At 45.0% G+C, this 26,343-nt stretch overlaps 1 protein-coding gene across 1 annotated transcript in view; it reads left to right on the top strand.

Annotated features, from left to right (window-relative positions):
- CFAP92 (cilia and flagella associated protein 92 (putative)) overlaps positions 1-26,343 on the top strand; it is a 163,744-nt gene that overhangs the window by 81,197 nt on the left and 56,204 nt on the right. Inside the window, 3 exon segments of the mRNA XM_060023135.1 lie at positions 494-634; positions 5,028-5,212; positions 13,418-14,322. Coding sequence (XP_059879118.1) covers positions 494-634; positions 5,028-5,212; positions 13,418-14,322 — 1,231 coding nt within the window.

Below are 26,343 nucleotides of genomic sequence, written 5' to 3'. Positions count from 1 at the left end.
TGCTGAGATGAGCAGCTTATGTGCCTTTGCCCACTGACTCTTCTCGATGCCCTGATGAGGCAGGTGCTGCCCCCATTCGACAGACGGGGGCGTCGAGGCTCAGAATGGTTAAGAAGCTTTCCCTGCAGGAGGGAGAGAGCTGATTCTAGAACTTTGGTGGTTCAGCTTCAAAGCCCAACCCTCAGCGCTGCGCTGAGGTTATAAGCCGACGGAGAGGAGAACTTGGGTATTGTGTGGTGCTGGTGTCGTCACAGCTGGCTCTGGGTAGTGGCGAGTTGGGGGATCAGGACCCCGTAATTTCTTGCTACGTGTAACCGACGACTGCTGTCCGCGTTGGGATGCGTCTCCCGGTTGCTGGGATAGACGAGGAGCACAGACTCTGCCTCCAGGGAGCCCCCAGAGCCTTCCGCATCCCTGCCGCGTGAAGCAGCCACGTACAGCCTCTGGGACAGGAGCTCCTCTTAACGTTTATTCCCTTCCTCTGATTTCACAGTTAAACGGAAAGAATCAGACGCGGGGAGGAAAAGCCAGAGGAGGAGGGAGAAATCTCGCATGGAGACAGACTCCAGGCTGGCAGGCCACGGGAAGCAGGGCACGTTCGCCATGCAGCTGGCGGTGATGCCGCTCCTCGCAGGTAGCCACACCCGTTCCCAGCAGCGTCCGGTCTCCTTGACCCGTGTGGCTGGAATGCCGGTAAACAGGACACTCGCAGTGGCCGAGCCCCTGCCCTACGCTCTCAGCCACCCCCGCCAAGTGGGCGCGTCTCCACTATACAGAGCGGGAAATGGAGGCGCAGCGAGGTCAAACGCGTCGGCCAAGATGACGCAGCGAGTAAGAGAAGCCTGGGTTTGAACCCAGGTCTGATTCCAAAGTCCAAGCAAATGTGAGAATAAGAAACGTCATGGGCTTCCCTGGTGGCGCAGTGGTTGAGAGTCCGCCTGCCGATGCAGGAGACACAGGATCGTGCCCCGGTCCGGGAAGATCCCACATGCCGCGGAGCGGCTGGGCCCGTGAGCCATGGCCGCTGAGCCTGCGCGTCCGGAGCCTGTGCTCCGCAATGGGAGGGGCCACGACAGTGAGAGGCCCGCGTACCGCAAAAAAAAAAAAAAAAAAAAAAAGAAACGTCATGGTTTTGTTTGCTACGTAAGATGCTACTTGGTATAAACACGTTCCTGCAGATTTTTACAAAGACGTCTAGTAAAGGAAATGAGGAAAGGCGACCAGTATTTATGCCCTATCATTTACTTCTCACGGCCAACTCTGATCTTCCCAGTGAACTGGTGCTGGTGGTATAGGGCGTGGTTATCATTGTCACGATTTTTTCAGGGAGGAATCAAAACTCAGAGAAGTGAAGCAGCTAAACCTGAAGGCACACAGCTCAGTGGCAGAACAGGGGTTTGCTTCATTTGCTTTGTAAGATCTGTCACCGTTTATAAACTCAGTTTGATAAAGAATAAGTAGGTATTTATTATGTCCATATGTTTAGATAATGGAAGGCTCAGAATATATTTTGGGTAAAATTATGTGACTTTATTTTAAAAAGGGAATATTTTAAAAAGGGAATATTAAAAAGGGAATCTTCTTTTTAGAGAAAATAATTTCACATGTTTCATTGTGGGGTTTTTGGCCATCAGGGTGAACGAGTGCCCCCTTCTGGCCTATCTGGAGAAACTTAGGCAGACACGGAGGGTCAGTGAAACCCCATAGGGTCAGAGTCCAGTGCCGGGGGTGCCGGGAAAATCCTTATTTCCACAAGCGCTTGGGTTGATGTCGATATGTTTTGAGGAACTATTAACTTTTTTGTCCACACGTTTAGATGGATTTTTGAAAATTAGTTTCACCCAAAGTGAGTTTTCAGAGACTCTTACCCACTGCTGAGCCGTGTCCAGGAGGACCGGGTCTTTCACGCAGCGGCCACGTGGCCCCGCCTGGGACAGTGACTTTGGTTCATGCTTCTTTGGTCTTGAACACAGAAGCAGCCGGTGCTGCTCCAGGTGGGCGGGCCCCAGGGGACCTGCCTGACCTGCTCCTTACTTTGCTGTGAGGGGAGGGAGATGCTGAATGGTCCTGGTGTGCCCGGTGTGACCATTTCCAGCAGGTGAAGCCAAGAGGTGCCTGGGCCTCCGCCCCGTTTAACTTGTGCCGCCACGGCCCTGTACAGTGACAGTTATTGCAAGAGTGACAAACAGACTTTGAATCCTGGCTCAGCCCTTTACCAGCAGGTCGCCTGCTTTCTGTGAGTCTCAGTTTCCTCATCTGTAAAATGGGGACACTAACTCCCACCCCAGGGGGCTGTAGGAAGGATCATGAGAGATAATGTGTGTAAACAGCTTGGTGGGGAGCCCTGCGCACGGCAGAGCTCAGGCAGGTTACTGGTGAGAGGTGGCAGCTGCCTCGCCCGGACATCTGGGTGGGCTGTGTGTAGGGCCCTGGGCCTCCGGCAAGGGGGGCAGAAAGATCCCTGCTCCCTGGCACCGAGGCCACAGCTTGTGGTCATGACTGCAAGTGGCCGTGGTGCAGCAGGCCAATTGTAGGTTTCTTTTTGCCATAAAATAGAATAGCATAAGATTATTCCACAACTAGAATGATTATTTTTAGTCATCTTCAATTTAATTTTTGTAAAATTATTTTATTGTGTTTATTTTTGGCTGCGTTGGGTCTCCGTTGCTGCGTGTGGGCATTCTCTAGTTGCGGCGAGCGGGGGCTACTCTTTGTTGCGGTGCACGGGCCTCTCATTGCGGTGGCTTCTCTTGTTGCAGAGCATGGGCTCTAGGCGTGTGGGCTTCAGTAGTTGCAGCACGTGGGTTCAGTAGTTGTGGCGCGCAGGCTCAGTAGTTGTGATGCACGGGCTTCATTGCTCCATAGCATGTGGGATCTTCCTGGACCAGGGCTCGAACCCGTGTCTCCTGCATTGGCAGGCAGATTCTCAACCACTGCACTGCCAGGGAAGCCCCATCTTCAAGTTAAGATTAGGCCGCAGACTTTGCATACCTTAGTGGTAAATATTGTTGGCCAGTAAGTGTCTAGAAAGGTTCTGTGTTTGGAGTGAACTCTTATGTTTACTTCACAGAGAAGGGGCCACACTTTTAGCCACGCAGGACTGGTTTTGACACTGGTTCTGCTGCATATTGGCCAAGAGTCCTTGGACGATCACTTGACATCCCTGGACCTATCGTGTTCAAGCCCGGCAGCTGTAGGTGCACAGACCCTGTGGTGGCCACTTGCCCTTGCCTTGTTCCTTACGTGGGACAGTGGTTCTCACCTTGGGCACTTATGCCCCCGGGGACACTTGGCACTCTGTGAGGCATCTTTGGGTGTCACAGGTGGGAGTGGGACACTGCTGAATGTCCCATGATGCACAGGGTGGTCCTCATGACGAATAATTATCAGTCCTCAAGTGTCAGTAGTGCTGAGGTTTAGATCCCTGCCCTGGATCATGGCTGACATCACCTGAGATTTCTGAATGTTGATATGAGTAGGTGTTTGCACTAAGGAGTCTTTCTAAACTGGACAATCTTCTCTGAAAAGGCTGGCAAAGTTCTAGAACACAAATCAGAATTGGCTATGGTCTTAATGAGTTGGTTTTGAAGAGAGTCACAGGGAGAAGTGGGGGGTCCCCAGGAGATGCCCACGGCCCAGGCAGACAGTGTACACCTCGGGCCCAGGACTTGTTCTGGAAGCAACTGCTCTTTCTGAGTGTGAGTGATGGGGCTCTCACATGCCCTAAAAATATATTTACCAGCATCATGAAAGAAATAGAATTGGTCTTTTTGAGCGCAGACCCTGTGCTAGGAGGGGCAGTGTTCCTGACACCTTCCCGTACATAATCGCTCTTCATCCTCTTAACCCTAAGAAAGGTGGTATCTCTGTCCATTTGGCACACGACGAAATCGAGCCTCAAAGAGCCTCTGGCTTGTCGTAGGTCCCATGATGCCTAACAGTCGGATTTAGGGTTTGAAAAATCTGCTTGCAAATCGGGAGCATTTTTTTTTTTTTGGCCTTCACCAGTGTCTCTCCACCTGGTGAAATGTATGGGCCCCTTTTGCGAGAAAAGTATTCTCACAGCTGCCCACGTGCCCTGCAGTGGTCAAGTCACCCACCCTTTTCTGCAGTTGCACTGTTGCACAACTGTCACAGCGGGAGGTGTTCCAGGCTGGATTTGGCTCGAATGTACCACTTGTGTTCTATGTCAGTACCTACACTTCCCTCCCTGGATTACAACGGTGAAAGTGACGCCACTGGGCACCAAACACAGACACTGGTCTTATTTGTTCCTGAATGTGTTCTAGTCTAAGAGAACTGCCTGGAGAAGTGCTCCAGAGCTTTCTGCAGTGAAGGACTTGTTCCGTGTCTGCTCATAGCCACACATGGCTGCTGAGCGTGTGACGTGGGACTCATGTGATGAAGGAAGTGCCTCTTAATTAATTAATTAGTTAATTTATTGGCCATGCTGTGCGGCATGTGGGATCTTAGTTCCCCGACCAGGGATTGAACCTGTGCCCCCTGCAGTGGAAGCGCGGAGTCTTAAGCACTGGACCAATGGCGAAGTCTGAAGGAAGTGCATTTTAAATTATATTTAATTTTAATTAATTTAAACATAAATATCCACATACGGCCAGTAACTATGGGACTCGCAGCGCAAGTCTGGTGGTTCTGGAATTACTTGGAGAGATTTTAAAAATCCCAGTGTGGAGGCTACAGCCCAGACCAAGCCCATGAGCCTGGGGGTGGGACCCAAGCGTCATTGTTCCTGATTATAGCCTATAGATGATTCAGGAAATGCTTATTTCACAAGGTGATCATCAATATTAAATCACAAAATGAAATTCTCTTAGAGAACCTATGGGACCCCAGTTGAAAAAGTGGTGCAGACATGCTGCCTGTAGATGTTTCCCAATTATTATTTTTTAAAGTTTCCCTCTTTTCGGTGTAATTTTATCTTTGGCTCTCAGGTTGCCTGATCCCTCCTGTGCTGGTTTCGGGGCCATTCTGAATAACATTCTAACACTGTGTGTATCTCCCTGCAGGATGGCAAACTGTCGTGAGTCATGGCAGTGGGAGGTCAGCCAACGTCTTAGATTGTTTTTTGACCCTAAAAACAGAAGTTCCCCTCATGACGGAAGAGCAAAAGCGGGACTTAAACCCCCTGACCATAGAGATCAAGTGTGTTTCCTGCCTTCCATCACGGTCTGTGTCCTTCAGTGAACTAGAGGTAAGAGTGAGCCAGGCCAGCTGGTTTGAGAGGTGCTTTTCCCAGCCATCTGCCCATCGCCTGTCGCCCCTCACCCACAGTGGCCCTACATGAGAAGTATGATCATCAACCCCATTTCCTCATTTAGGATCTCACAGCCAGACGGCAAAGAGATTAGGTTCCTGGGATCAGGGGTTACCAAGTGTGAGGTCTCCTCTGCTACACCACAGGGTTCTTCAGGTGCAGGTAGCGACCCTCCACTCAGGAGGAGCCCTATGCTTCCTTGTTACAGCAGCAGTGCTTGCCTAGTCCTCACTTATTTTGAACCAGCCAGTTTAGTGCTGCTGTTTACCTTGGGAGTCCCCTGTTCCTCTCCTGGTGGGTCCCTGTCCCTGGATTCTGTGTCTTGCTCTTGCTTTGTTTCCTCTTTGATTTTGCTGGAGCACATCCTCCTGTAGCTTTCTGAGAAGAGGTTAATGGGAGATACTTGTTTTATGATCTCTTATGTCTGAAAATATCCTTATTCTACCCTTATACTTGATTGATAGTTAGGGTATAGAATTGTAGGTTAAAAAATCATTTTCCTTCAGTTTAAAAGATTTTTATTGGAGTATAGTTGATTTACAATGTTGTGTTAGTTTCAGGTACACAGTAAAGTGAATCAGTTATACATATACACATATCCACCCTTTTTACATTCTTTTCCTATATAGATAATTACAGAGTATTGAGTAGAATTCCCTGTGCTACACAGTAGCTCCTTGTTAGGTATCTATTTTATATATAGTGGTGTGATCTCCCAATCCCAGTCTCCCAATTTATCCCTCCCCCATCTCCCCTGGTAACAATAAGTTTGTTTTCTACATCTGTGGCTCTATTTCTGTTTTGTAAATAAGTTCATTTGTACCATTTTTTTAGATTCCACATATAAGCAATGTCGTATGATATTCGTCCTTCTCTGTCTGACTTACTTCACTTAGGATAATTTCTAGGTCCATCCATGTTGCTGCAAATGGCATTATTTCATTCTGTTTAATGGCTGAGTAATATTCCATTGTGTATATGTACCACAACTTCTTTATCCACTCCTGGATAAATTATCTATCCATTGATGGACAGTTAGGTTTCTTCCATGTCCTAGTTGTTGTAAACAGAGCTGCAATGAACACTGGGGTACGTGTATCTTTTTTTTATGTATATAAATGTATTTATTTATTTATTTATTTTTGGCTGCATTGGGTCTTTGTTACTGCATGCGGGCTTTTCTCTAGTTGCGGCAAGCCGGGGCTATTCTTCATTGCGGTGTGCAGGCTTCTCATTGCGGTGGCATCTCTTGTTGTGGAGCATGGGCTCTAGGTGCATGGGCTTCAGTAGCTGTGGCACGTGGGCTCAGTAGTTGTGACTCGTGGGCTCTAGAGTGCAGGCTCAGTAGTTGTGGCGCACGGGCTTAGTTGCTCCGTGGCATGTGAGATCTTCCTGGACCAGGGCTCTAACCCATGTCCCCTGCATTGGCAGGTGGATTCTTAACCACTGTGCCACCAGGGAAGCCCCATGTATCTTTCTGAATTACGGTTTTCTCCGGATATATGCCCAGGAGTGGGATTGCTGGGTCATATGGTACTTTATTTTTAGTTTTTTAAGGAACCTCCATACTGTTCTCCATAGTGGCTGCACCAATTTATATTCTCACCACCAGTGTAGGAGGGTTCCCTTCTCTCCACACCCTCTCCAGCATTTATTGTTTGCAGATTTTTTTGATGATGGCCATTCTGACTGGTGTGAGGTGATACCTCATTGTAGTTTTGATTTGCATTTCTCTGATAATTAGAGATGTTCAACATCTTTTCACGTGCTTTTTGGCCATCTGTATGTATTCTTTAGATAATTGTCTGTTTGGATCTTCTGTCCATTTTTTTTTTTTTTTTTTTGCATTACGAGCGCCCCTCACTGCTGTGGCCTCTCCTGTTGTGGAGCACAGGCTCTGGATGCGCAGGCTCAGCAGCCATGGCTCACGGGCCTAGCCGCTCTGTGGCATGTGGGATCTTCCTGGACCAGGGCACGAACCCGTGTCCCCTGCATCGGCAGGCGGACTCTCAACCACTGCGCCACCAGGGAAGCCCTCTTCTGTCCATTTTTTAATTGCGTTGTTTGTTTTTTTGATATTGAGCTGCGTGAGCTGTTTGTATATTTTGGAGATTAATCTTTTGTTGGTCTTTTCATTTGCGAATATTTTCTCCCATTCTGTGGGTTGTCTTTTTGTTTCGTGTTTGGTTCCCTTTGCTGTGCAAAAGCTTTTAAGTTTAATTAGGCTCAATTTGTTTATTTTTTGTTTTTATTTTCATTACTCTAGGAGGTGGATCCAAAAAGATATTGCTGCAATTTATGTCAGAGAGTGTTCTGCCTATGTTTTCCTCTAAGAGTTTGATAGTATCCGGTCTTACATTTAGGTCTTTAATGCATTTTGAGTTTATTTTTGTGTATGGTGTTAAGGAGTATTCTAATTTCATTCTTTTACATGTAGTTGTCCAGTTTTTCCAGCACCACTTATTGAAGAGACTGTTTTTTCTCCATTTTATATCCTTGCCTCCTTTGTCACAGATTAGGTGACTATAGGTGCATGGGTTTATTTCTGGGCCTTCTATTCCGATCCATTGATCTATATTTCTGTTTTTGTGCCCGTACCATACTGTTTTGATTACTGTAGCTTTGTAGTATGGTCTGAAGTCAGGGAGTGTGATTCCTCCAGCTCCGTTTTTCTTTCTCAAGATTGCTTTGGCTATTTGGGGTGTTTTGTGTTTCGATACCAATTTAAAAATTTTTTGTTCTAGTTCTGTGAAAAATGCCATTGGTAATTTAATAGGGATTGTATTGAATCTAGATTGCCAAGGTGACTATCTGTAAAAAGGTCTGCCTGAAAAGCTGGCCCTTGGCAGGTGTCTAGGAACTTGAATCGTTCTCTAATGAGAGTGGTTCCTGGGCCTGACTGTTTCTGCCAACAGTGCTGACCATGCTTTCCTCCAGGGCGCCTGGCGTATTGGGACACAGGCTGGGGGAGCCTAATACCAGCCCCAGTCAAAACCCTGGGTGCTGTGTCTCCAGTGAGCTCCCTGGTGGACAGTACGTCACCTGAGTTGTCACAGTCAGTTGTTCAGGAGCTCAATGCATCCTGGGACACACAGTAGGAGGCCATGGGGAGATGGCGCCTGTCCCCCTGCTTTGCCTCGCAGCCCTTTTCCCTTTGCAGGCTTTGCCTTGTCTCCTCTGACCTTTATGAAGCCCAGCTGTGGGTCCCACCACAGCTGAGTCCTGAGGTTCTCCTAGAGAATCACGGATCTGGGGGTGGCCCCGGGGCCGCCGACTCAGCAGTGTTTTCCTGCTTCGCGGGTCATTGTCCCTGTTTGTACAGTCCTTGTTTCCTCAAGTTGGTTTTTCTGTTTGTTTGGTCTCCATCGTCACATCTGTCTCAATCCCCTGGTTCGCTGCTCATAGGTAAGAGTGGGGGCCTCAAAAGCAGCCTTGGGTGCCGAGCGGGCTTGTGGGTTCTGAGCCTCATGCTGCGGTGGCCTGGGTGGGCTGGTGGTGGGGAGACCTCAAGTTCGATCTCTGGACGTCTCTCCCAGTTGCCCGCCTGGAGGGTAAGGGTCTGGTAGCCAAGGGATGAAAAGGACGTGGGGTCTGCATTGGATGGTCCGTGAGCATTTGGTCACCTAATACATCTGGTTTGGATAGGAGCTGAATGCCATCAGCTGTCCCTCATTCCAGAGACCCTCTGGTTTTTTAATTTTTAAAATAGCAAGCAGAAAAGTAAAACTATCCTACAGAATCGACTCTTTTCTCTTGGTGTGCAGTTCTGTAAATTTCAGTTCATGTGTGCGTCAGCGTTCTCACCACCACAGTGAGGATACAGAACACCTCTATGACCGCACCCCCCAGACTCTTTTGTACTAGCCCTTTATGACCACATCTTCCCCACCCGCACTCGCGGCAACCGCAGACGTGTTCGTCGTGATAGTTTTAACTTTTGAAGATTGTCGTCCAGATGGGGTTATATATTGTGTAACATCCACACTAACAACCTCTGCTGCAGCAGGGAACAACACATACAGCCTCCTTCCCTCAGAACGATGCCGGCGAGATTCCCGCAAGCTAGAATTCATCCCTTTTTGCTGCTGAGTCGTATTCTGCAGCTGGATGGAACCGCAGTCTGTCCGTCCATTAACCCATGGAGGATGTTCAAGTTGTTTCTGGTTTGGGGCAGTTACGAATACAGCTGCTAAAACATCTGTGTACGTGCTTTTGTGTGAACATAAGCCTTCAGTGCTTTAGGATAAATGCCCACAGTTCTTTAGGATAAGTTCCCGGGCTCTGTGGAGAGGCTATGGTTGCGTCTCAGCAGCGGTGTGCGGGGGCTCCAGCTGTGCTTATCCTCCCCAGAACTTGGTATCATCAGTGTTTTATTTTTAATTTTGGCCACTCTAATGAGTATGCAGTGTTATCTCATCGGGGTTGACCATGCATTTCCCTGATGCAGAGTGATGTGGCGCATCTCTTAATCTGCTTATCTGCCACTTTATGGCCCCTTCGGTGAAGTGTCAATTCAAGTTTTTGCCCACATTTCAACTGAGTTCTTTTTTTAAATAAATTTATTTATTTTTGGCTGCATTGGGTTTTCGTTGCTGTGCACGGGCTTTCTCTAGTTGCAGCGAGTGGGGACTACTCTTCGTTGCAGTGCGTGGGCTTCTCGTTGCGGTGGCTTCTCTTGTTGCAGATCGTAGGCGTCCGTAGTTGTGGCTCACGGGTTCCAGAGCGCAGGTTCAGTAGTTGTGGCGCACGGGCTTCGTCGCTCCGCGGCATGTGGGATCTTCCCGGACCAGGGCCCGAACCCGTGTCCCCTGCATTGGCAGGCGGATTCCTAACCACTGCACCACCAGAGAAGTTCTCAACTGAGTACTTAGTTTTCCTGTTGTTGAGTTGAGAGTTTTTAAATCTATTCTGGATACAAGTCCGCTTTTGGATATGTTCTTTGCAGACATTTTCTCCCAGCCTATAGTCTGCCTTTTTATTCTCTTACTTTAATTTTGATAAAGTCCAAATTACACATTTTTGTCTTCTATGGGTTGTGTTTTTTGTGTCACATCTAAGAACTCTCTGCCTAACCCCTGCTGACAGGGGTTTTCTTCTATGTTTATAGTTTTACATCTGGATCTATAATCAATTTTGAGTTAATTTATGTATAAGGTTTAAGTTAATGTTCATTTTTTTTTGCAAACACATGACTGATTGTTCCAGCACCATTTGTGGAAAAGACTTTTTTTTTTCATTGAATTTCTTTTACATTTCTGACAAAAATCAGTTGGCTGTACTGGTAGAGGTCTATTTCTGGATCCTTTATTCTTCTTTTTCAAAATTGTGTTAGCTCTTCCAGTTTCTTTGCCCTTTCATTTAAATTTTATTTATTTTTTTCATATAAATTTTAGAATCAGCTTGTCTCTATCTACAAAAACTTGTGCTAGGATTTTGCCTGGCTTTGCACTAAATCCATAGGTCAGTCTGGGGAGAACTGACGTCTTACTGTGTTGAGACTTCAACCCCTGAATTCAGCGTGCCTCGCCATTAGTTTAGGTCTCCCCTTTTCTCTCTCATCAGTGTTTTGAAGCTCTCAGGACCCTTCATTCATTTGCCTGCACAAAAAACTAACAGCCTCCCGCCAAGCAGTAGGGGAGGGGAGGGCACGTGGGCCGGCTGGCTTCTCGGGACTCGCAACAGTTCCCTTGCTGGGCTCTTTGCTGTGACCCCCAGATCCAGAGATGCTGGGTCCTGCCAGTTCCTAAGTCTTTTGAGGATTTTGCAGAGAATGTGGCTGGTTCTCAGCTTCTCCATTACATGCTTGGGGTTTGGCTTCCTCACCTGTGCTGTGTCTGCACCACTTGCTCGTCCCTGTCCCGGCGCTCATGCTGGCTTCTCTTCTCTTCTCCTTGTCCTTGTATGTTTATGTCTTAAAAAAAAATTCCCCGTGGTTTTAGGGGAGTTCGGTGAGGGGTGTAACCAGATGTATGTGTTCAGTCTGCCACTTGAACTGCATGATGTGATGTTTAGTTCATGTCCCCAGTGGGCTGAAGTCGCCTGCACAAGGGACCATGGTGTCAGCGTCCCCAGCGCCTAGCCCGGGGCCTGGTACAAACAGGAGCTCAGTGACCATCACTCGAGCATGAGAGCCAAGGAACAGGACATTTTGATACACTGTTTGTATCACAGTTCATCTGTTCAAAGAGGATTCCCCTCACTCAGATTTTCAGTTGCCTGCCCAGCTGCTGCCACTGCACAGATTACAGGTTGGGAACTTGAACTTGCCAGAGGGCAGGTCCAGGAGAGAAAAGCAATAGGGAGTTTCCTTCCACTCTCTCTGTCTCATAGGGTTCCCACACCCCATTCCTTGGAACAGAAAGAGAGCTCTGTCTCTCCATGCCTGGTGCATAATTCTGGGATTCAGGCTTCCCTTGCGTCTAGTCTGGGACATGCAGGAAGAGAATAAAACCCAGGAAACTCACTGGGTTTGGTCTCTTTCTCCAGTCTGCCCACTGCCTTTTACTTTTCAGAAGGTGTTCTCTGCATCTCTGTAGGGTTTTTTTTTTCTCTAATATTTATTTATTTATTTAGGCTGCGCCAGATCTTAGTTGCAGCACATGGGACCTTCGTTGTGGCATGCAGGCTGCTTAGTTGCGGCATGCGGACTCTTAGTTGAAGCATGCCTTCTGTTGTATTCAGTGGGAGGTGCAGGGTGGGTGTGCTTATTCCGTTTAACCAGATTTGAAAGCTCCTCTTTTATTTTTCTTTAGAATATCTATTCTTTTTATTGATATATTGTGGATACGAGTCCTTTGCAAGATATGTATGCATTGTACATACTTTCTGCCCCTCTGGAGCTTGGCTTTAATTTTCTTAATAGTGTCTTTGATGAAGTCCATCTTATCAACTTCTGTTATGATTAGTGCTTTTTGTGTCATATCAAATAAATCTTTTTTCCACCCCAAGTTTATGAAGATACTACCCTGTGTTTTCTTCTAGGAGAGGTATGATTTTAGCTTTTGTGTTTAGGTCTATGATTCCTCAAGAATTAATTGCATTTTCCTAACCATAAAAATAGTATATTTCTTCCTTTAGATTTCTTTAATTTCTCTCTGCAGTGTTTTGTAGTTTTCAGTGTACAGGTCTTCCACATCTTTCATTTCTTCCTAAGCCTTTTATGTCTTGATGCTGTTGTAGGTGATATTTTAAAATTTTCAGTTTTAGAATTTTCATTGCCAGTAAATAGAATTATGATAGTTTTGACCTTGATGATATACTTTTACTTTTTAAAAACCAAACAAATAGATTTATTTTATGTACCTGATCATTCTAATACCTGTGCCTTTGTACATCCGGTTTTGCTAGTGGTACCTTTTTCCCTTAGGTGTTTTGTGATTTTTACTATGATCCCATGTCTGATGGAACTTTCTCTGTGGGAATTCTTTGAGGCCTAGGTTGGAAGTGGATCTCTCCAGAAGGTTTTCTTAATTATTTCTGCCAGGTACCTGGGAGCCCTACCAACCCAGGATTATTTTTAAATAAAATTCAGCATCAGTGGTAAAAGAAATAGTAAAATAAATAGTACCCTTGGAGTATGCATTCGAACCACACACTTGTGTAACGGTGAGCTTCTGATGATAACGTTGTAGCATGCACAAGGTTTCCTGTTTCTGTCCCGACACGGCCCTGCCCCCCGCCTGCAGCTCAGCCTGCGAGTCCTCTTAAACCCAGACCCAAGTTCTGCTTGGTCACTTTATATGCTAAAGGTGAGCCGTGCCAGCCCTCCAGATGCGTGTCTGGGAAACACGGATTCTCTGTTCTAAAAGCCACTCCTCTCCACACTTTCTGTGCCCGGCCATGGGACGGGAAGAAGCGCAGGGCCTGTCCTCGTGGCACTGGCCATCCGGGGGAAGTAGTTGCTTCAGCTGCCAGCTCAGCGCCGTACACGTGGCTCTCGGGCCTCGCAGTGGCCTTGCAGAGTGGGCTCTGTCCTTGGGGTTTGTGAATGAGGAACCACAGGCCGCAGGGGCTGCAGGGGCTGCCGGGCGTGAGCCTGGGGCCGGGATTTGAGCTGCTGGGTGGGGGCCACCTGGAGAGGAGGGGGGCCGGCAGGGGGTGCCCGCGGCTGCACCCATGACCGCCGCCCCTGCTCTCTCGCAGCGGCTGTGCACCCCCGTGTACTGCAGGTACCAGTTCTACAGGACCCCAGTGCACAGGACTGAGGGCCAGCCCCATGGGACCCACGTCTACTTCCAGGATATCAACGTCATCTTCCTTGGGGCCATGCACCCCAGCGACCTGAGGGAATACCTGGAGGGCCCCCCGATGGTGGTGGAAGTTCATGACCGGGACCGCAAGTCAGAGGGGTATTCCCGCAAGCCCGCCCTGTTTGGGGAGGACCCGCTGGATACATACCTCAACCTCCAGACCCTAATTTCCCCGAAAGAGACGGAGAACAACCCCTTTGAAACCCAGGATAAGATGTGGGACCCTTACGGGGTTGCCCAGGTCAGCTTTGCCGACCTCCTCCTTGGCCAGAAGTACTTGAACCTGGTTGTCCCCGTCCACAGCTGCGAGCCCAAGGCCACGCGCCTCGGCCATGACAGCAGGAGCAGGAAGGCGGTGGGGTTGCGGGTGCCCGGAGATGGCCTGCGGCACAGCCCGATGCCCCCGGGCGACTACCTGGAGGCCAGCTGCCTGCTGAAGCTGCGGGCGGGCGTGGCGGTGCCGCTGTGGGCCGGGACCGAGGCCCTGGACGCCCACCCCATGGCCTCCCAGTTTGGCCGCGTCATCTTCGTGTTCACCTCCAGTAAGCTCTCACTCCTGCACGGCCTGCTGCAGGACGTCGCCGTGATCAACGCCGGGGCCCTGGGCCTGGACTCCTGCCCCGTGGAGGATATTCAGCAGATCCTGTCCGCCTTGAAGATGCCGGCGAAGATCCAGGAGCGGCCGGACCTGGACGTGCTCACTGGCTTCCACCTGCTGGACGGGCGGGGCCACCTCCTCATCCTGGAGGGCTTGGCCGACCGGGGCCTGAGGCGGCTGTGGGAGAGCCACCAGAGCCGGTAGGTAGGTCTCCGCGTTTCTGGGTGGGGAGGGGTGGCCAAGCTCAGGTTCTGTGACGCCGACTGTGGGAGGGACCTGTTGATTTGGTGCCTCTCGGGGTTCGTATAAGGCACTTCACAGAGCTCAGCAGCTGGGAGAGCCGCTTCCTTTGGTTGAAGCGAAGACTTCATGGGTATATGGAAGGGAGGCTGGTTCAGGAAACTGGGTCCTGCCTTCACACTCCCGAGGCGCCCCCCTGGCCAGCGGGGAGCAGAGTGTTCTGCCCGGCCCTGAGAGGGACACCACAAGGACACAGACGTCAGCTCGTCCCGAGGGAGACAGGGCGGATTATTGTGAGGCTGGAGGGCTGCTTACGCTGCAGAAGTCCCCTTCCCTGGAGGCCAGGAGCCCCCGATGGCCGCCCCCTGGAGATGTTGCAGAGGCAACGGAAGTGTCCCCTTCTGGGCCGCAGCAGGTGGCCCCTCGTGGTCTTCCGTTCTTTAGTTGTGGTGATGGGATAAGTCCCTTTTTCTTTCATGATTTGCAACTATCCTAGTTTGGATCAATAGGGCCTTCCTTCTCTGCTCTGGAGGCCCCCTATCTGTTCTCAGAGCTCAGATGCCCCATGACTCAGATGCTGACAACAGCAGGGTGTCCGGATGTTGACTGTGTCCACCCGGGGGGGGGCGCTGTCTTGATGTGCTGATGGCCAAGAGCACGGGGGCAGGGGAGGTGGGGAGGCCGCCTCGTGGCTGGTTATCCTCCCAGGAGGCCTGAAAGCATGCATACACACAAAAACGTGCACATGGATGTTCATAGCACCGTTATTTGTAATAATCAGAAAGTGAAACGACTCAAATGTCCATCAGCTGATGAACAAAACATCCATACCATGGAATAATATTCAGCTGTCAAAAAGGAATGAAGTATTGATACAGATACTTCAACACGGATGAACCTTAAAAACGTTATGCTAGGGGACTTCCCTGGTGGCACAGTGGGTAAGACTCATGCTCCCAATACAGAGGGCCCAGGTTTGATCTGTGGTCCGGGAACTAGATCCCTCATGCATGCCGCAACTAAGAGTTCGCATACCACAGCTAAGGAGCTGGTGAGCTGCAGCTAAGAAGCCCGCCTGCCGCAACTAAGGAGCCCGTGAGCCACAACTAAGGAGCCTGCGAGCTGCAACTAAGGAGCCCGCCTGCCTCAACTGAGATGTGGCTCAACCAAAACAAACAAACAAACAAAAACTCATTATGCTAAGTGACCTGGAGGGCATTGTGCTAAGTGAAATAAGTCAGACAGAGAAAGACAAACACTGTATGTTATCACCTACATGTGGAATCTAAAAAATAAACTAGTGAATACAACAAAAAAGAAACAGACTCACAGAGAGGACAAACTAGTGGTTACCAGTGGGGAGACGGAAGCGGGGAGGGGCAAGATAGGGGTAGGGGAGGAAGAGGTACAGACTATTGCATATAAAATAAATAAGCTACAAAGATCTATTGTACAGCACAGTATAATATTTTGTAGTAACTATAAATTGGAGCATAATCTATAAAAATTTTGAATCAGTATGTTGTACACCTAAAACTAATATTGTAATCAACTATGCCTCAATTAAAAATTATGCTAATAGGGACTTCCCTGGTGGCACAGTGGTTAAGAATCTGCCTGTCAGTGCAGGGGACGCAGGTTCAATCCCTGGTCCAGGAAGATCCCACATGTCGCACAGCAACTCAGCCCGTGCGCCACGACTACTGAAGCCCCCACGCCTAGAGCCCGTGCTCCGCAACAAGAGAAGCCACCACAGTGAGAAGCCCGCACACTACAAAGAAGAGTAGCCCCCGCTCGCTGCAACTAGAGAAAGCCAGCGTGCAGCAACAAAGACCCACCGCAGCCAAAAATAAATAAATAAATTTAAATGTTATGCTAATAAAAGGAGCCAGACATAAAAGGCTACCTATTATATGATTCCATTCATATGAAATGTCTAGAATAGTCAAGTCCATAGAGATAGATCAGTGGTTTCCAAGGTCCGAGAGGAGGGATGCAGGAGAAGTGGGGAGTGATAAAAATGTTCTAGGATTAGACAGTGTTTGTGGTTGCACAACATTGGGAGTATACTAAAACCACTGAATTGTACACTTACTTTGGGGGGGGTATACTATTTTATTCAAATTTAAATTTCACCATCAAATACTGAAGTATATGCTGGCCCTGTGTTTAGATTTTTGAAATAAAGGTGGACAGACAGATTTAAGGGTGCAGTGTATTAAACACTGTACAATATATTAAACAATTAGAGAAAATCTAGGGGTGCTATAACTCTATATACCTTTGTACATTGAGTGGCGTTAAGTATAGGGACAAGCCCAGCACCTGGAGGAAGAGCCCATTGAGGACTGAACAGAGGCCCTTGGCTGCTGTCAGAATCTCCCCTTGACTTTCAACAAACCAAGGAGTCTGTCCGTCTACAGAAACCACCAAATCCGGGGCAAACAGCAACAGGATAAATGCTAAGGAATTGGCTCTTTCCAGTTAGGACTCTGGGGGCCGGTCTGAAGCACACGGGGCTGGCTAGAGCTGAGACGTGTTGCAGCTCAAGTCTGGGATCTGTAGGTCAGAGCAACAATCGTTTCTAGAGACAGAATGGTGAGTGCATTCTGCAAAAGCCCCCAGGGTTTGCCGACAAGTTCCTAGGATGCTCTCCTCAAATGGCAGGAATTGGACACTTCAAAGGAGTGGACTTCACGGTGTGTAGGAAAGAACTTGGCCTTGCCCAAGAGAGGTCTGGCTTTTGCCCTTGGCTTCTGGGAGGTGATCTGTGTCATGCCTGATAGGAGTGTCTTTGGTTAGGTTGTGGGCTGACCACACTGGATCTTAGGCTGAAGCCTCACCAGAGAGTCACAGGATGGAGGTTGGTGGGGCTGGAAAGACCAACGTTGTGACTTAGGGCAGGGGCTTTGGGTCATGCAGTGTCATGGGCACATTTTTGTGTGGATGCGTGCTTTCAGTTCTCCTGGGCAGATAACCAGCCACGAGGTAGCCTCCCCCTGCCCGCCACCCCCTGCTGTGCTCTTGGCCATCAGCACATCAAGACACGCCCCCTCCTGACATGGAGACTGAGATTGCTATGTGGGCCATCAATCAATCAATCAATCAATCATTAATGGAGCCCCAATAAAAACTCTGGACACCAAGCCTAGGGGGAGCTACTCTGTGTAGTGATTCTTTCATCATCTTAAAAATACCTTTTCCGAAGAAAAAGTTTTGAATTTTGATAGAGTCCAATCTATTGATTATTTTTTCTTTTATACACTATGCTTTTGGAGACATGTTTAAGAATTCTTCACAAAGCCTTAGGTCTTGAGTATTTTTTCTCTGTTTTCTTCTAAAAGATTCATGGTCTTATGGTTTACTTTTAAGTTTATGATTCGTTTTGAGTTAATTTTTGTATGAAGCGCAAGGTTTAGATTGAATTTTTCCCTTTTCTTAAAAAATTGAGGTATACTTTGCATGTAACAGTATGTTAGCTTTGGGTATACAACTTCATGATTCGATATTTGTATATGTTGTGAAATGATCACCACAATAAGTCTAGTTAACATCCATCATCATAAAAGTTACAGAATTTTTTGTGATGAGAATGTTTAACGCCTACTCTCTTAGTAACTTTCAGATATGCAATAAAGTATCACTAACTATAGTCACAGTGCTGTACATAACTAAATGGCTTTGTAACCTCTTGACCCCCTTCATCCATTTTGCTCACTCCACACACCCTGCCTCTGGGTGGGCAGCCACCAGTTTGTTCTCTGTATCTGTGAGCTTGGGTTTTTACTATTTTGCTTCTGTTTTTTTAGATTCCACGTGTAAGTGAGATCATATGGTATTTGTCTTTCTCTGACTTGTTTCACTCAGTATGATGCCCTGGGGATGCATCCATGTTGTTCCTACTGTCAAGACTCTCTTTTTTTATGATGGAATAACTTAGGTTGTTTCTATATCTTGGCTATTGTAAATAATGCTGCATTGAACGCGGTGATGCAGATACCTGTTCGAATTAGTGTTTTTGTTTCCTTAGGATGAATACCCGGAAGTGAAACTGCTGGATCATATGGCAGTTCTATTTTTAACTTTTTGAGGAACCTCCAAAGTGTTTTCCATAGTAGCTGTACCAGTTTATTAATACATCCTTACCCACAGCGCCTGTGGGTTTCCTGTACTCCACATCCTCACCAAAATGATTATTGCTTGTCTTTTTTATAATAGCCATTCTCAACAGGTATGAGGTAATGTTTCACTTTTGTTTCAATTTGCATTTCCATGATAATTAGTGACGTTGAGCATCTTTTCCTGTACCTGTTGGCCATCTGTTTGTCATCTTTGGTAAAATGTCTATTCAGATCTTCTGCCCATTTATTTATTTATTTTTCCTTTTCTGTGATTTTATCGACTTTAAAATTTTTTTATTGAAATATAGTTGATTTACAATGTTGTGTTAATTTCTGCTGTACAGCAAAGTGATTCAGTTATACATACATACATATATATATATATATATATATATATACACTTTTTTTTTAGCACCTTCATTTCTTTCCTTTTTTTAAGTTTATTTATTTAGTTTTGGCTGCGTTGGGTCTTTGTTGCTGTGCGCGGGCTTCTCATTGCAGTGGCTTCTCTTGTTGTGGAGCACAGGCTCTAGGCACTCAGGCTTTAGTAGCTGTGGCATGAGGGCTCAGTAGTTGTGGCTCGCAGGCTCTAGAGTGCAGGCTCAGTAGTTGTGGCGCATGGGCTTAGTTGCTCTGCGGCATGTGGGATCTTCCCAGACCAGGGCTCAAACCATGTCCCCTGCATTGGCAGGCGGAGTCTTAACTGCTGCGGCACCAGGCAAGTCCCCACACATTCTTATTTTTACATTCTTTTCCATTATGATTTATCATAGGATACTGGATATAGTTCCCTGTGCTATACAGTAGAACCTTGTTGTTTATCTGTTCTATATATAATAGCTTACATCTGCTAATCCCAACCTCCCACTCATCCCTCTCCCATACCCCTGTCCCTTGACAACCACAAGTCTGTTTTCTATGTCCATGGGTCTGTTTCTGTTTCGTAGATAAGTTCATTTGTGTTATATTTTAGATTCCACGTATAAGTGATATCATATGGTATTTGTCTATTTCTTTTTTTAAAAAAATTTTTATTTATTTGGCCATGCTGGGTCTTAGTTGCGGCATGTGGGATCTTCAGTTGTGGCATGTGGGATCTTCATTTGTGGCATGTGGGATCTTTTAGTTGTGGCATGTGAGATCTTTAGTTGCGGCATGTGGGATCTAGTTCCCTGACCAGGGATCGAACCTGGGCCCCCTCCATTGGGAGCACACAGCCTTAGCCACTGGACCACCACGAAAGTCCCCATCTTTCTCTTTCTGACCTACTTCACTTTTTATGATAATCTCTACGTCCACCCATGTTGCTGCAAATGGCATTATTTCGTTTTTTTAATGGCTGAATAGTATCCCATTGTATATATGTACCATATCTTCTTTATCCAGTCATCTGTTGATAGACATTTAGGTTGTTTCCAGGTATTGGGTATTATGAATAGTGCTGCTATGAACATAGGGGTGCATGTATATTTTTGGATTATAGTTTTGTCTGGATATATGCCCAAGAGTGGGATTGCAGGATCATCTGGTAGCTCTATTTTTAGTTTTCTGAGGAACCTTCATACTGTTTTCCATAGTGGCTGTACCAACTTACATTCCCATCAACAGTGCAAGCGGGTTCCCTTTTCTCCACACCCTCTCCAGCATTTTTTATTTGTAGACTTTTTAATGATGGCCATTCTGACTGGCGTGAGATGGTACCTCATTGCAGTTTTGATTTGCATTTCTCTAATAATTGGCGACGCTGAGCATCTTTTCATGTGCCTATTGGCCATCTGTATGTCTTTTTTGGAGAAATGTCTCTTTAGGTCTTCTGCCCATTTTTTGATTGGGTTGTTTGTTTTGTTGTTGTTGTGTTGTATTAGCTGTTTGTATATTTTGGAAATTAAGCCCTGTCAGTCACATTGTTTGCAAACATTTTCTCCCATTCTGTAGGTTGTATTTTCATTTTGTTTATGGTTTCCTTTTCTCTGCAGAAGCGTGTAAGTTTGATTAGGTCCCATCTGTTTATTTTTGTTTTTATTTCTTTTGCATTGGGAGATTGACCTAAGAAAACACTGGTATGATTTATGTCAGAGAATGTTTTGCTTATGATCTCTTCTAGGAGTTTTATGGTGTCATGTCTTATGCTTAAGTTTTTAAGCCACTTTGAGTTTATTTTTGTGTATGGTGAGGGGGTGTGTTCTAACTTCATTGAGTTACATGCAGCCGTCCAACTTTCCCAACACCACTTGCTGAAGAGACTGTCTTTTCCCATTGTATATTCTATTTTTTAAAAATATTTATTTATTTATCTTTGGTTGCATTGGGTCTTCTTTGCAGAGTGCGGGCTTTCTCTAGTTGCTGTGAGTGGGGGGCTACTCTTCGTTGTGGTGTGTGGGCTTCTCATTTTGGCAACTTCTCTTGTTGTAGAGCACAGGCTCTAGGTGCGCGGGCTTCAGTATTTGTGGCTCACGGGCTCTAGAGCACAGGCTCAGTAGTTGTGGTGCATGGGCTTAGTTGCTCCATGGCATGTGGGATCTTCCCAGACCAGGGCTCACTGTGTCCCCTGCATTGGCAGGCAGGTTCTTAACCACTGCACCACCAGGGAAGTCCGTCCTGTTGTATATTCTCACCTCCTTTGTTTAAGATTAATTGACCATAGGTGTGTGGGTTTATTTCTGGGCTGTCTGTTCTGTTCCATTTATCCATATGTCTGTTTTTGTGCCAGTACCATGTTGTTTTGATTACTGTAGCTTTGTAGCATTGTCTGAAGTCTGGGAGAATTATGCCTCCTGCTCTTTAAATTTTTTTTTTTCCCCTCAGGATTGCTGTGGCAATTCTGGGTCTTCTATGGGTCCATATAAATTTTTGGATTATTCTAATTCTGTGAAAAATGTCATGGGTAATTTGATAGGGATCACATTAAATCTGTAGATTGCTTTGGGTAGTATGGTCATTTAAATAATATTAATTATTCAAATCCAAGAGCATGGGATATCTTTCCATTTCTTTGAATCCTCTTCACTTACCTTTATTAATGTTTTATAGTTCTCAGAGTATAAATCTTTCACCTCCTTGGTGAGGTTTATTCCTATGTTATTTTGGGGGTTGCAATTTTATTTTATTTTATTTATTTTTATTTATTAGTTGACTATAGGTGCGTGGGTTTATCTCTAGGCTTTCTATCTTGTTCCATTGATCTGTGTTTCCATTTTTGTGCCAGTACCATATTATTTTGATTACTGTAGCTTTGTAGTATAGTCTGAAGTCAGGGAGTCTGATTCCTCCAGCTCCGTTTTTTTCCCTCAAGACTGCTTTGGCTCTTCGGTGTCTTTTGTGTCTCTATACAAATTTTAAGATGATTTGTTCTAGTTCCATAAAAAATACCATTGGTAATTTGACAGGGTTTGCATTGAAGCTGTAGATTGCTTTGGGTAGTATAGTCATTTTCACAATATTGATTCTTCCAATCCAAGAACATGGTATATCTCTCCATCTGCTGCTATCACCTTTAATTTCTTTCATCAGTGTCTTATAGTTTTCTGCATACAGATCTTTTGTCTCCCTAGGTAAGTTTATTCCTAGGTATTTTATTCTTTTAGTTGCAGTGGTAAATGGGACTGTTTCCATAATTTCTCTTTCAGATTTTTCATCAGTAGTGTATAGGAATGCAAGAGATTTCTGTGCATTAATTTTGTATCCTGCCACTTTACCAAATTCATTGATTAGCTCTAGTAGTTTTCTGGTGGCATTTTTAGGATTCTCTGTGTATAGTATCATGTCATCTGCAAGCAGTGACAGTTTTACTTCTTCTTTTCCAATTTGTATTCCTCTTATTTCTTTTTCTTCTCTGATTGCCATGGCTAGGACTTCCAAAACTATCTTGAATAATAGTGGTGAGAGTGGACATCCTTGTCTCGTTCCTGATCTTAGAGGAAATGCTTTCAGTTTTTCACCATTGAGAATGATGCTGGCTGTGGGTTTGTTGTATACGGCCTTTATTATGTTGATGTAGGTTCCCTCTATGCCCACTTTCTGGAGGGTTTTTATCATAAATGGGTGTTGAATTTTGTCAAAAGCTTTTTCTGCATCTATTGAGATGATCATCTGGTTTTTATTCTTCAGTTTGTTAATATGGTGTATCACATTGATTGATTTGCATATATTGAAGAATCGTTGCATGCCTGAGATAAATCCCACTTGATCGTGGTGTATGATCCTTTTAATGTGTTGTTGGATTCTGTTTGCTAGTATTTTGTTGAGGATTTTTGCATCTGTATTCATCAGTGATATTGGTCTGTAATTTTCTTGTTTTGTAGTATCTTTCTCTGGTTTTAGTATCAGGGTGATGGTGGCCTCATAGAATGAGTTTGGGAGTGTTCTTTCCTCTGCAATTTTTGGAAGAGTTTGAGAAGGATGAGTGTTAGCTCTTCTCTAAATGTTTGATAGAATTTAACTGTGAAGCCATCTGGTCCTGGACTTTTGTTTATTGGAAGATTTTTAATCACAATTTCGATTTCATTACTTGTTGTTGGTCTGTTCATATTTTCCGTTTCATCCTGGTTCAGTCTTGGAAGGTTATCCCTTTCTAAGAACTTGTCCATTTCTTCCAGGTTGTCCATTTTATTGGCATAGAGTTGCTTGTAGTAGTCTCTTAGGATGCTTTGTATTTCTGCGATGTCTGTTGTAACTTCTCCTTTTTCATTTCTAATTTTATTGATTCGAGTCCTCTCCCTCTTTTTCTTGATAAGTCTGGCTAATGGTTTATCCATTTTGTTTATCTTCTCAAAGAACCAGCTTTTAGTTTTATTGATCTTTGCTATTGTTTTCTTTGTTTCTATTTCATTTATTTCTGCTCTGGTCTTTATGATTTCTTTCCTTCTGCTAACTTTGGGTTTTGTTTGTTGTTCTTTCTCTAGTTCCTTTAGGTGTAAGTTTAGATTGTTTACTTGAGATTTTTCTTGTTTCTTGAGGTAGGCTTTTATAGCTATAAACGTCCCTCTTAGAACTGCTTTTGCTGCATCCCATAGGTTTTGGATTGTCGTGTTTTCATTGTCATTTGTCTCTAGGTATTTTTTGATTTCCTCTTTGATTTCCTCAGTGATCTCTTGGTTACTTAGTAATGTATTGTTTAGCCTCCACGTGTTTGTGTTTTTAACGTTTTTTTCCCTGTAACTCATTTCTAATCTCATAGTGTTGTGGTCAGAAAAGATGCTTGATATGATTTCAGTTTTCTTAAATTTCCTGAGGCTGGATTTGTGACCCAAGATATGGTCTATCCTGGAGAATGTTCCGTGTGCCCTTGAGAAGAAAGTGTAATTTGCTGTTTTTGGATGGAATGTCCTATGAATATCAATTAAATCTATCTGGTCTATTGTGTCATTTAAAGCTTCTGTTTCCTTATTTATTTTCATTTTGGATGATCTGTCCATTGGTGTAAGTGAGGTGTTAAAGTCCCCCACTATTATTGTGTTACTGTCGATTTCCTCTTTTATAGCTGTTAGCTATATATATATATATATTTCCTCGATTTATATTCTGTCGATTTATAGCTGTTAGCAGTTGCCTTATGTATTGAGGTGCTTCTATATTGGGTGCATATATATTTATAATAGTTATATCTTCTTCTTGGATTGATCCCTTATCATTATGTAGTGTCCTTCCTTGTATCTTGTAACAGTCTTTGTTTTAAAGTCTGTTTTATCTGATATGAGTATAGCTACTCCAGCTTTCTTTTGATTTCCATTTGCATGGAATATCTTTTTCCATCCCCTCACTTTCAGTCTGTATGTGTCCCTAGGTCTGAAGTGGGTCTCTTGTAGACAGCATATATATGGGTCTTGTTTTTGTATCCATTCAGCAAGCCTGTGTCTTTTGGTTGGAGCATTTAATCCATTCACGTTTAAGGTAATTATCGATATGTATGTTCCTATGACCATTTTCTTAATTGTTAATGGGTTTGTTTTTGTAGGTCCTTTTCTTCTCTTGGGTTTCTCACTTAGAGAAGTTCCTTTAGCATTTGTTGTAAAGCTGGTTTGGTGGTGCTGAATTCTCTGAGCTTTTGCTTGTCTGTAAAGCTTTTGATTTCTCCCTTGAATCTGAATGAGATCCTTGCCGGGTAGAGTAATCTTGGTTTGTGGATTCTTCCGTTTCATTACTTTAAGTATATCATGCCACTCTCTTCTGGCTTGTTAGAGTTTCTGCTGAGAAATCAGTTGTTAACCTTATGGGAGTTCCCTTGTATGTCATTTTTCGTTTTTCCCTTGCTTTCAATAATTTTTCTTCATCTTTAATTTTTGCCAATTTGATTACTGTGTGTCTCGGCATGTTTCTCCTTGGGTTTCTCCTGTATGGGACTTGCTGCGCTTCCTGGACTTGGGTGACTATTTCCTTTCCCATGTTAGGGAAGTTTTCAACTATAATCTCTTCAGTATTTTCTCTGGTCCTTTCTCTCTCTCTTCTCTTTCTGGGACCCCTATAATGCGAATGTTGTTGCGTTTAATGTTGTCCCAGAGGTCTCTTAGGCTGTCTTCATTTCTTTTCATTCTTTTTTCTTTAGTCTGTTCTGCAGCAGTGAATTTCACTATTCTGTCTTCCAGGTCACTTATCCATTCTTCTGCCTCAGTTATTCTGCTATTGATTCCTTCTAGTGTAGTTTTCATTTCAGTTATTGTATCGTTCATCTCTGTTTGTTCTTTAATGCTTCCAGGTCTTTGTTCAACATTTCTTGCGTCTTCTCGATCTCTGCCTCCATTCTTTTTCCGAGGTCCTGGATCATCTTCACTATGATGATTCTGAATTCTTTTTTTGAAAGGTTGCCTATCTCCACTTCATTTAGTTGGGTTTTTTTTGGGTTTTATATTGTTCCTTCATCTGGTACATAGCCCTCTGCCTTTTCATCTTGTCTGTCTTTCTGTGAATGTGGTTTTTGTTCCACAGGCCGCAGGATTGTAGTTCTTCTTGCTTCTGCTCTGGTTTGCAATTTTAAAAGGTTTTTTTTTTTTTTTTTTTGCTGTACGCAGGCCTCTCACTGTTGTGGCCTCTCCCGTTGCGGAGCACAGGCTCTGGACGTGCAGGCTCAGAGGCCATGGCTCACAGGCCCAGCCGCTCCGCGGCATGTGGGATCTTCCCGGACTGGGGCATGAACCATGTCCCCTGCATCAGCAGGTGGACTCTCAACCACTGCGCCACCAGGGAAGCCTGCCACCAATTTCTGTATGTTAATTTTGTATCCTGCTACCTTGTTGAATTAATTTATCAGTTCTAGTTGTTTTTGTGTGGTGTCTTCAGGGTTTTCTATATATAGTGTCATATCATCTACATATAATGACCATTTTACCTCTTCCCTTCTAATTTGGATACCTTTAATTTCTTTCTCTCATCTGATTGCTGTGGTTAGGAATTTCAATAGTATGTTGAAGAGAAGTGGTGAGAGTGGGCATGCTTGTCTTTTTCCAGATTTTAGGGGAAGGCTTTCAGCTTTTCACTATTGAGCATTAAATTGGCTGTAGGTTTGTCATAAATAGCTTTTACTATTTTGAGATGTGTTCCCTCTAAATCCACTGTGGTAAGAGTTTTTTCGTGAATGGATGTCGAATTTTGTCAAATGCTTTTTCTGCATGTATTGAGATTATCATGTGGTTTTTGTCTTTTCTTTTGTTTATGTGGTGTTCTTGTCAAGGTATTTTTTGTCTCTTCTTTTGTTGTTGTGGTGTATCAGATTGATTGATTTGTCTATACTGAACCATCCTTGTGAACTTGGGATGAATCCCTCTTGGTCATGGTGTATGATCTTTTTTACGTGTTGTTAGATTTGGTTTGCAAATATTTTGTTGAGAATTTTTGCATCTATATTCATCAAAGATATTGGCCTGTAAT

This window comes from Delphinus delphis, chromosome 10, assembly GCF_949987515.2.
Source record: "Delphinus delphis chromosome 10, mDelDel1.2, whole genome shotgun sequence".
NCBI lineage: Eukaryota > Metazoa > Chordata > Mammalia > Artiodactyla > Delphinidae > Delphinus > Delphinus delphis.
The sequence above is the reverse complement of the archived record's forward strand: the minus strand, read 5'-3'. Positions and strand labels throughout refer to the sequence as shown.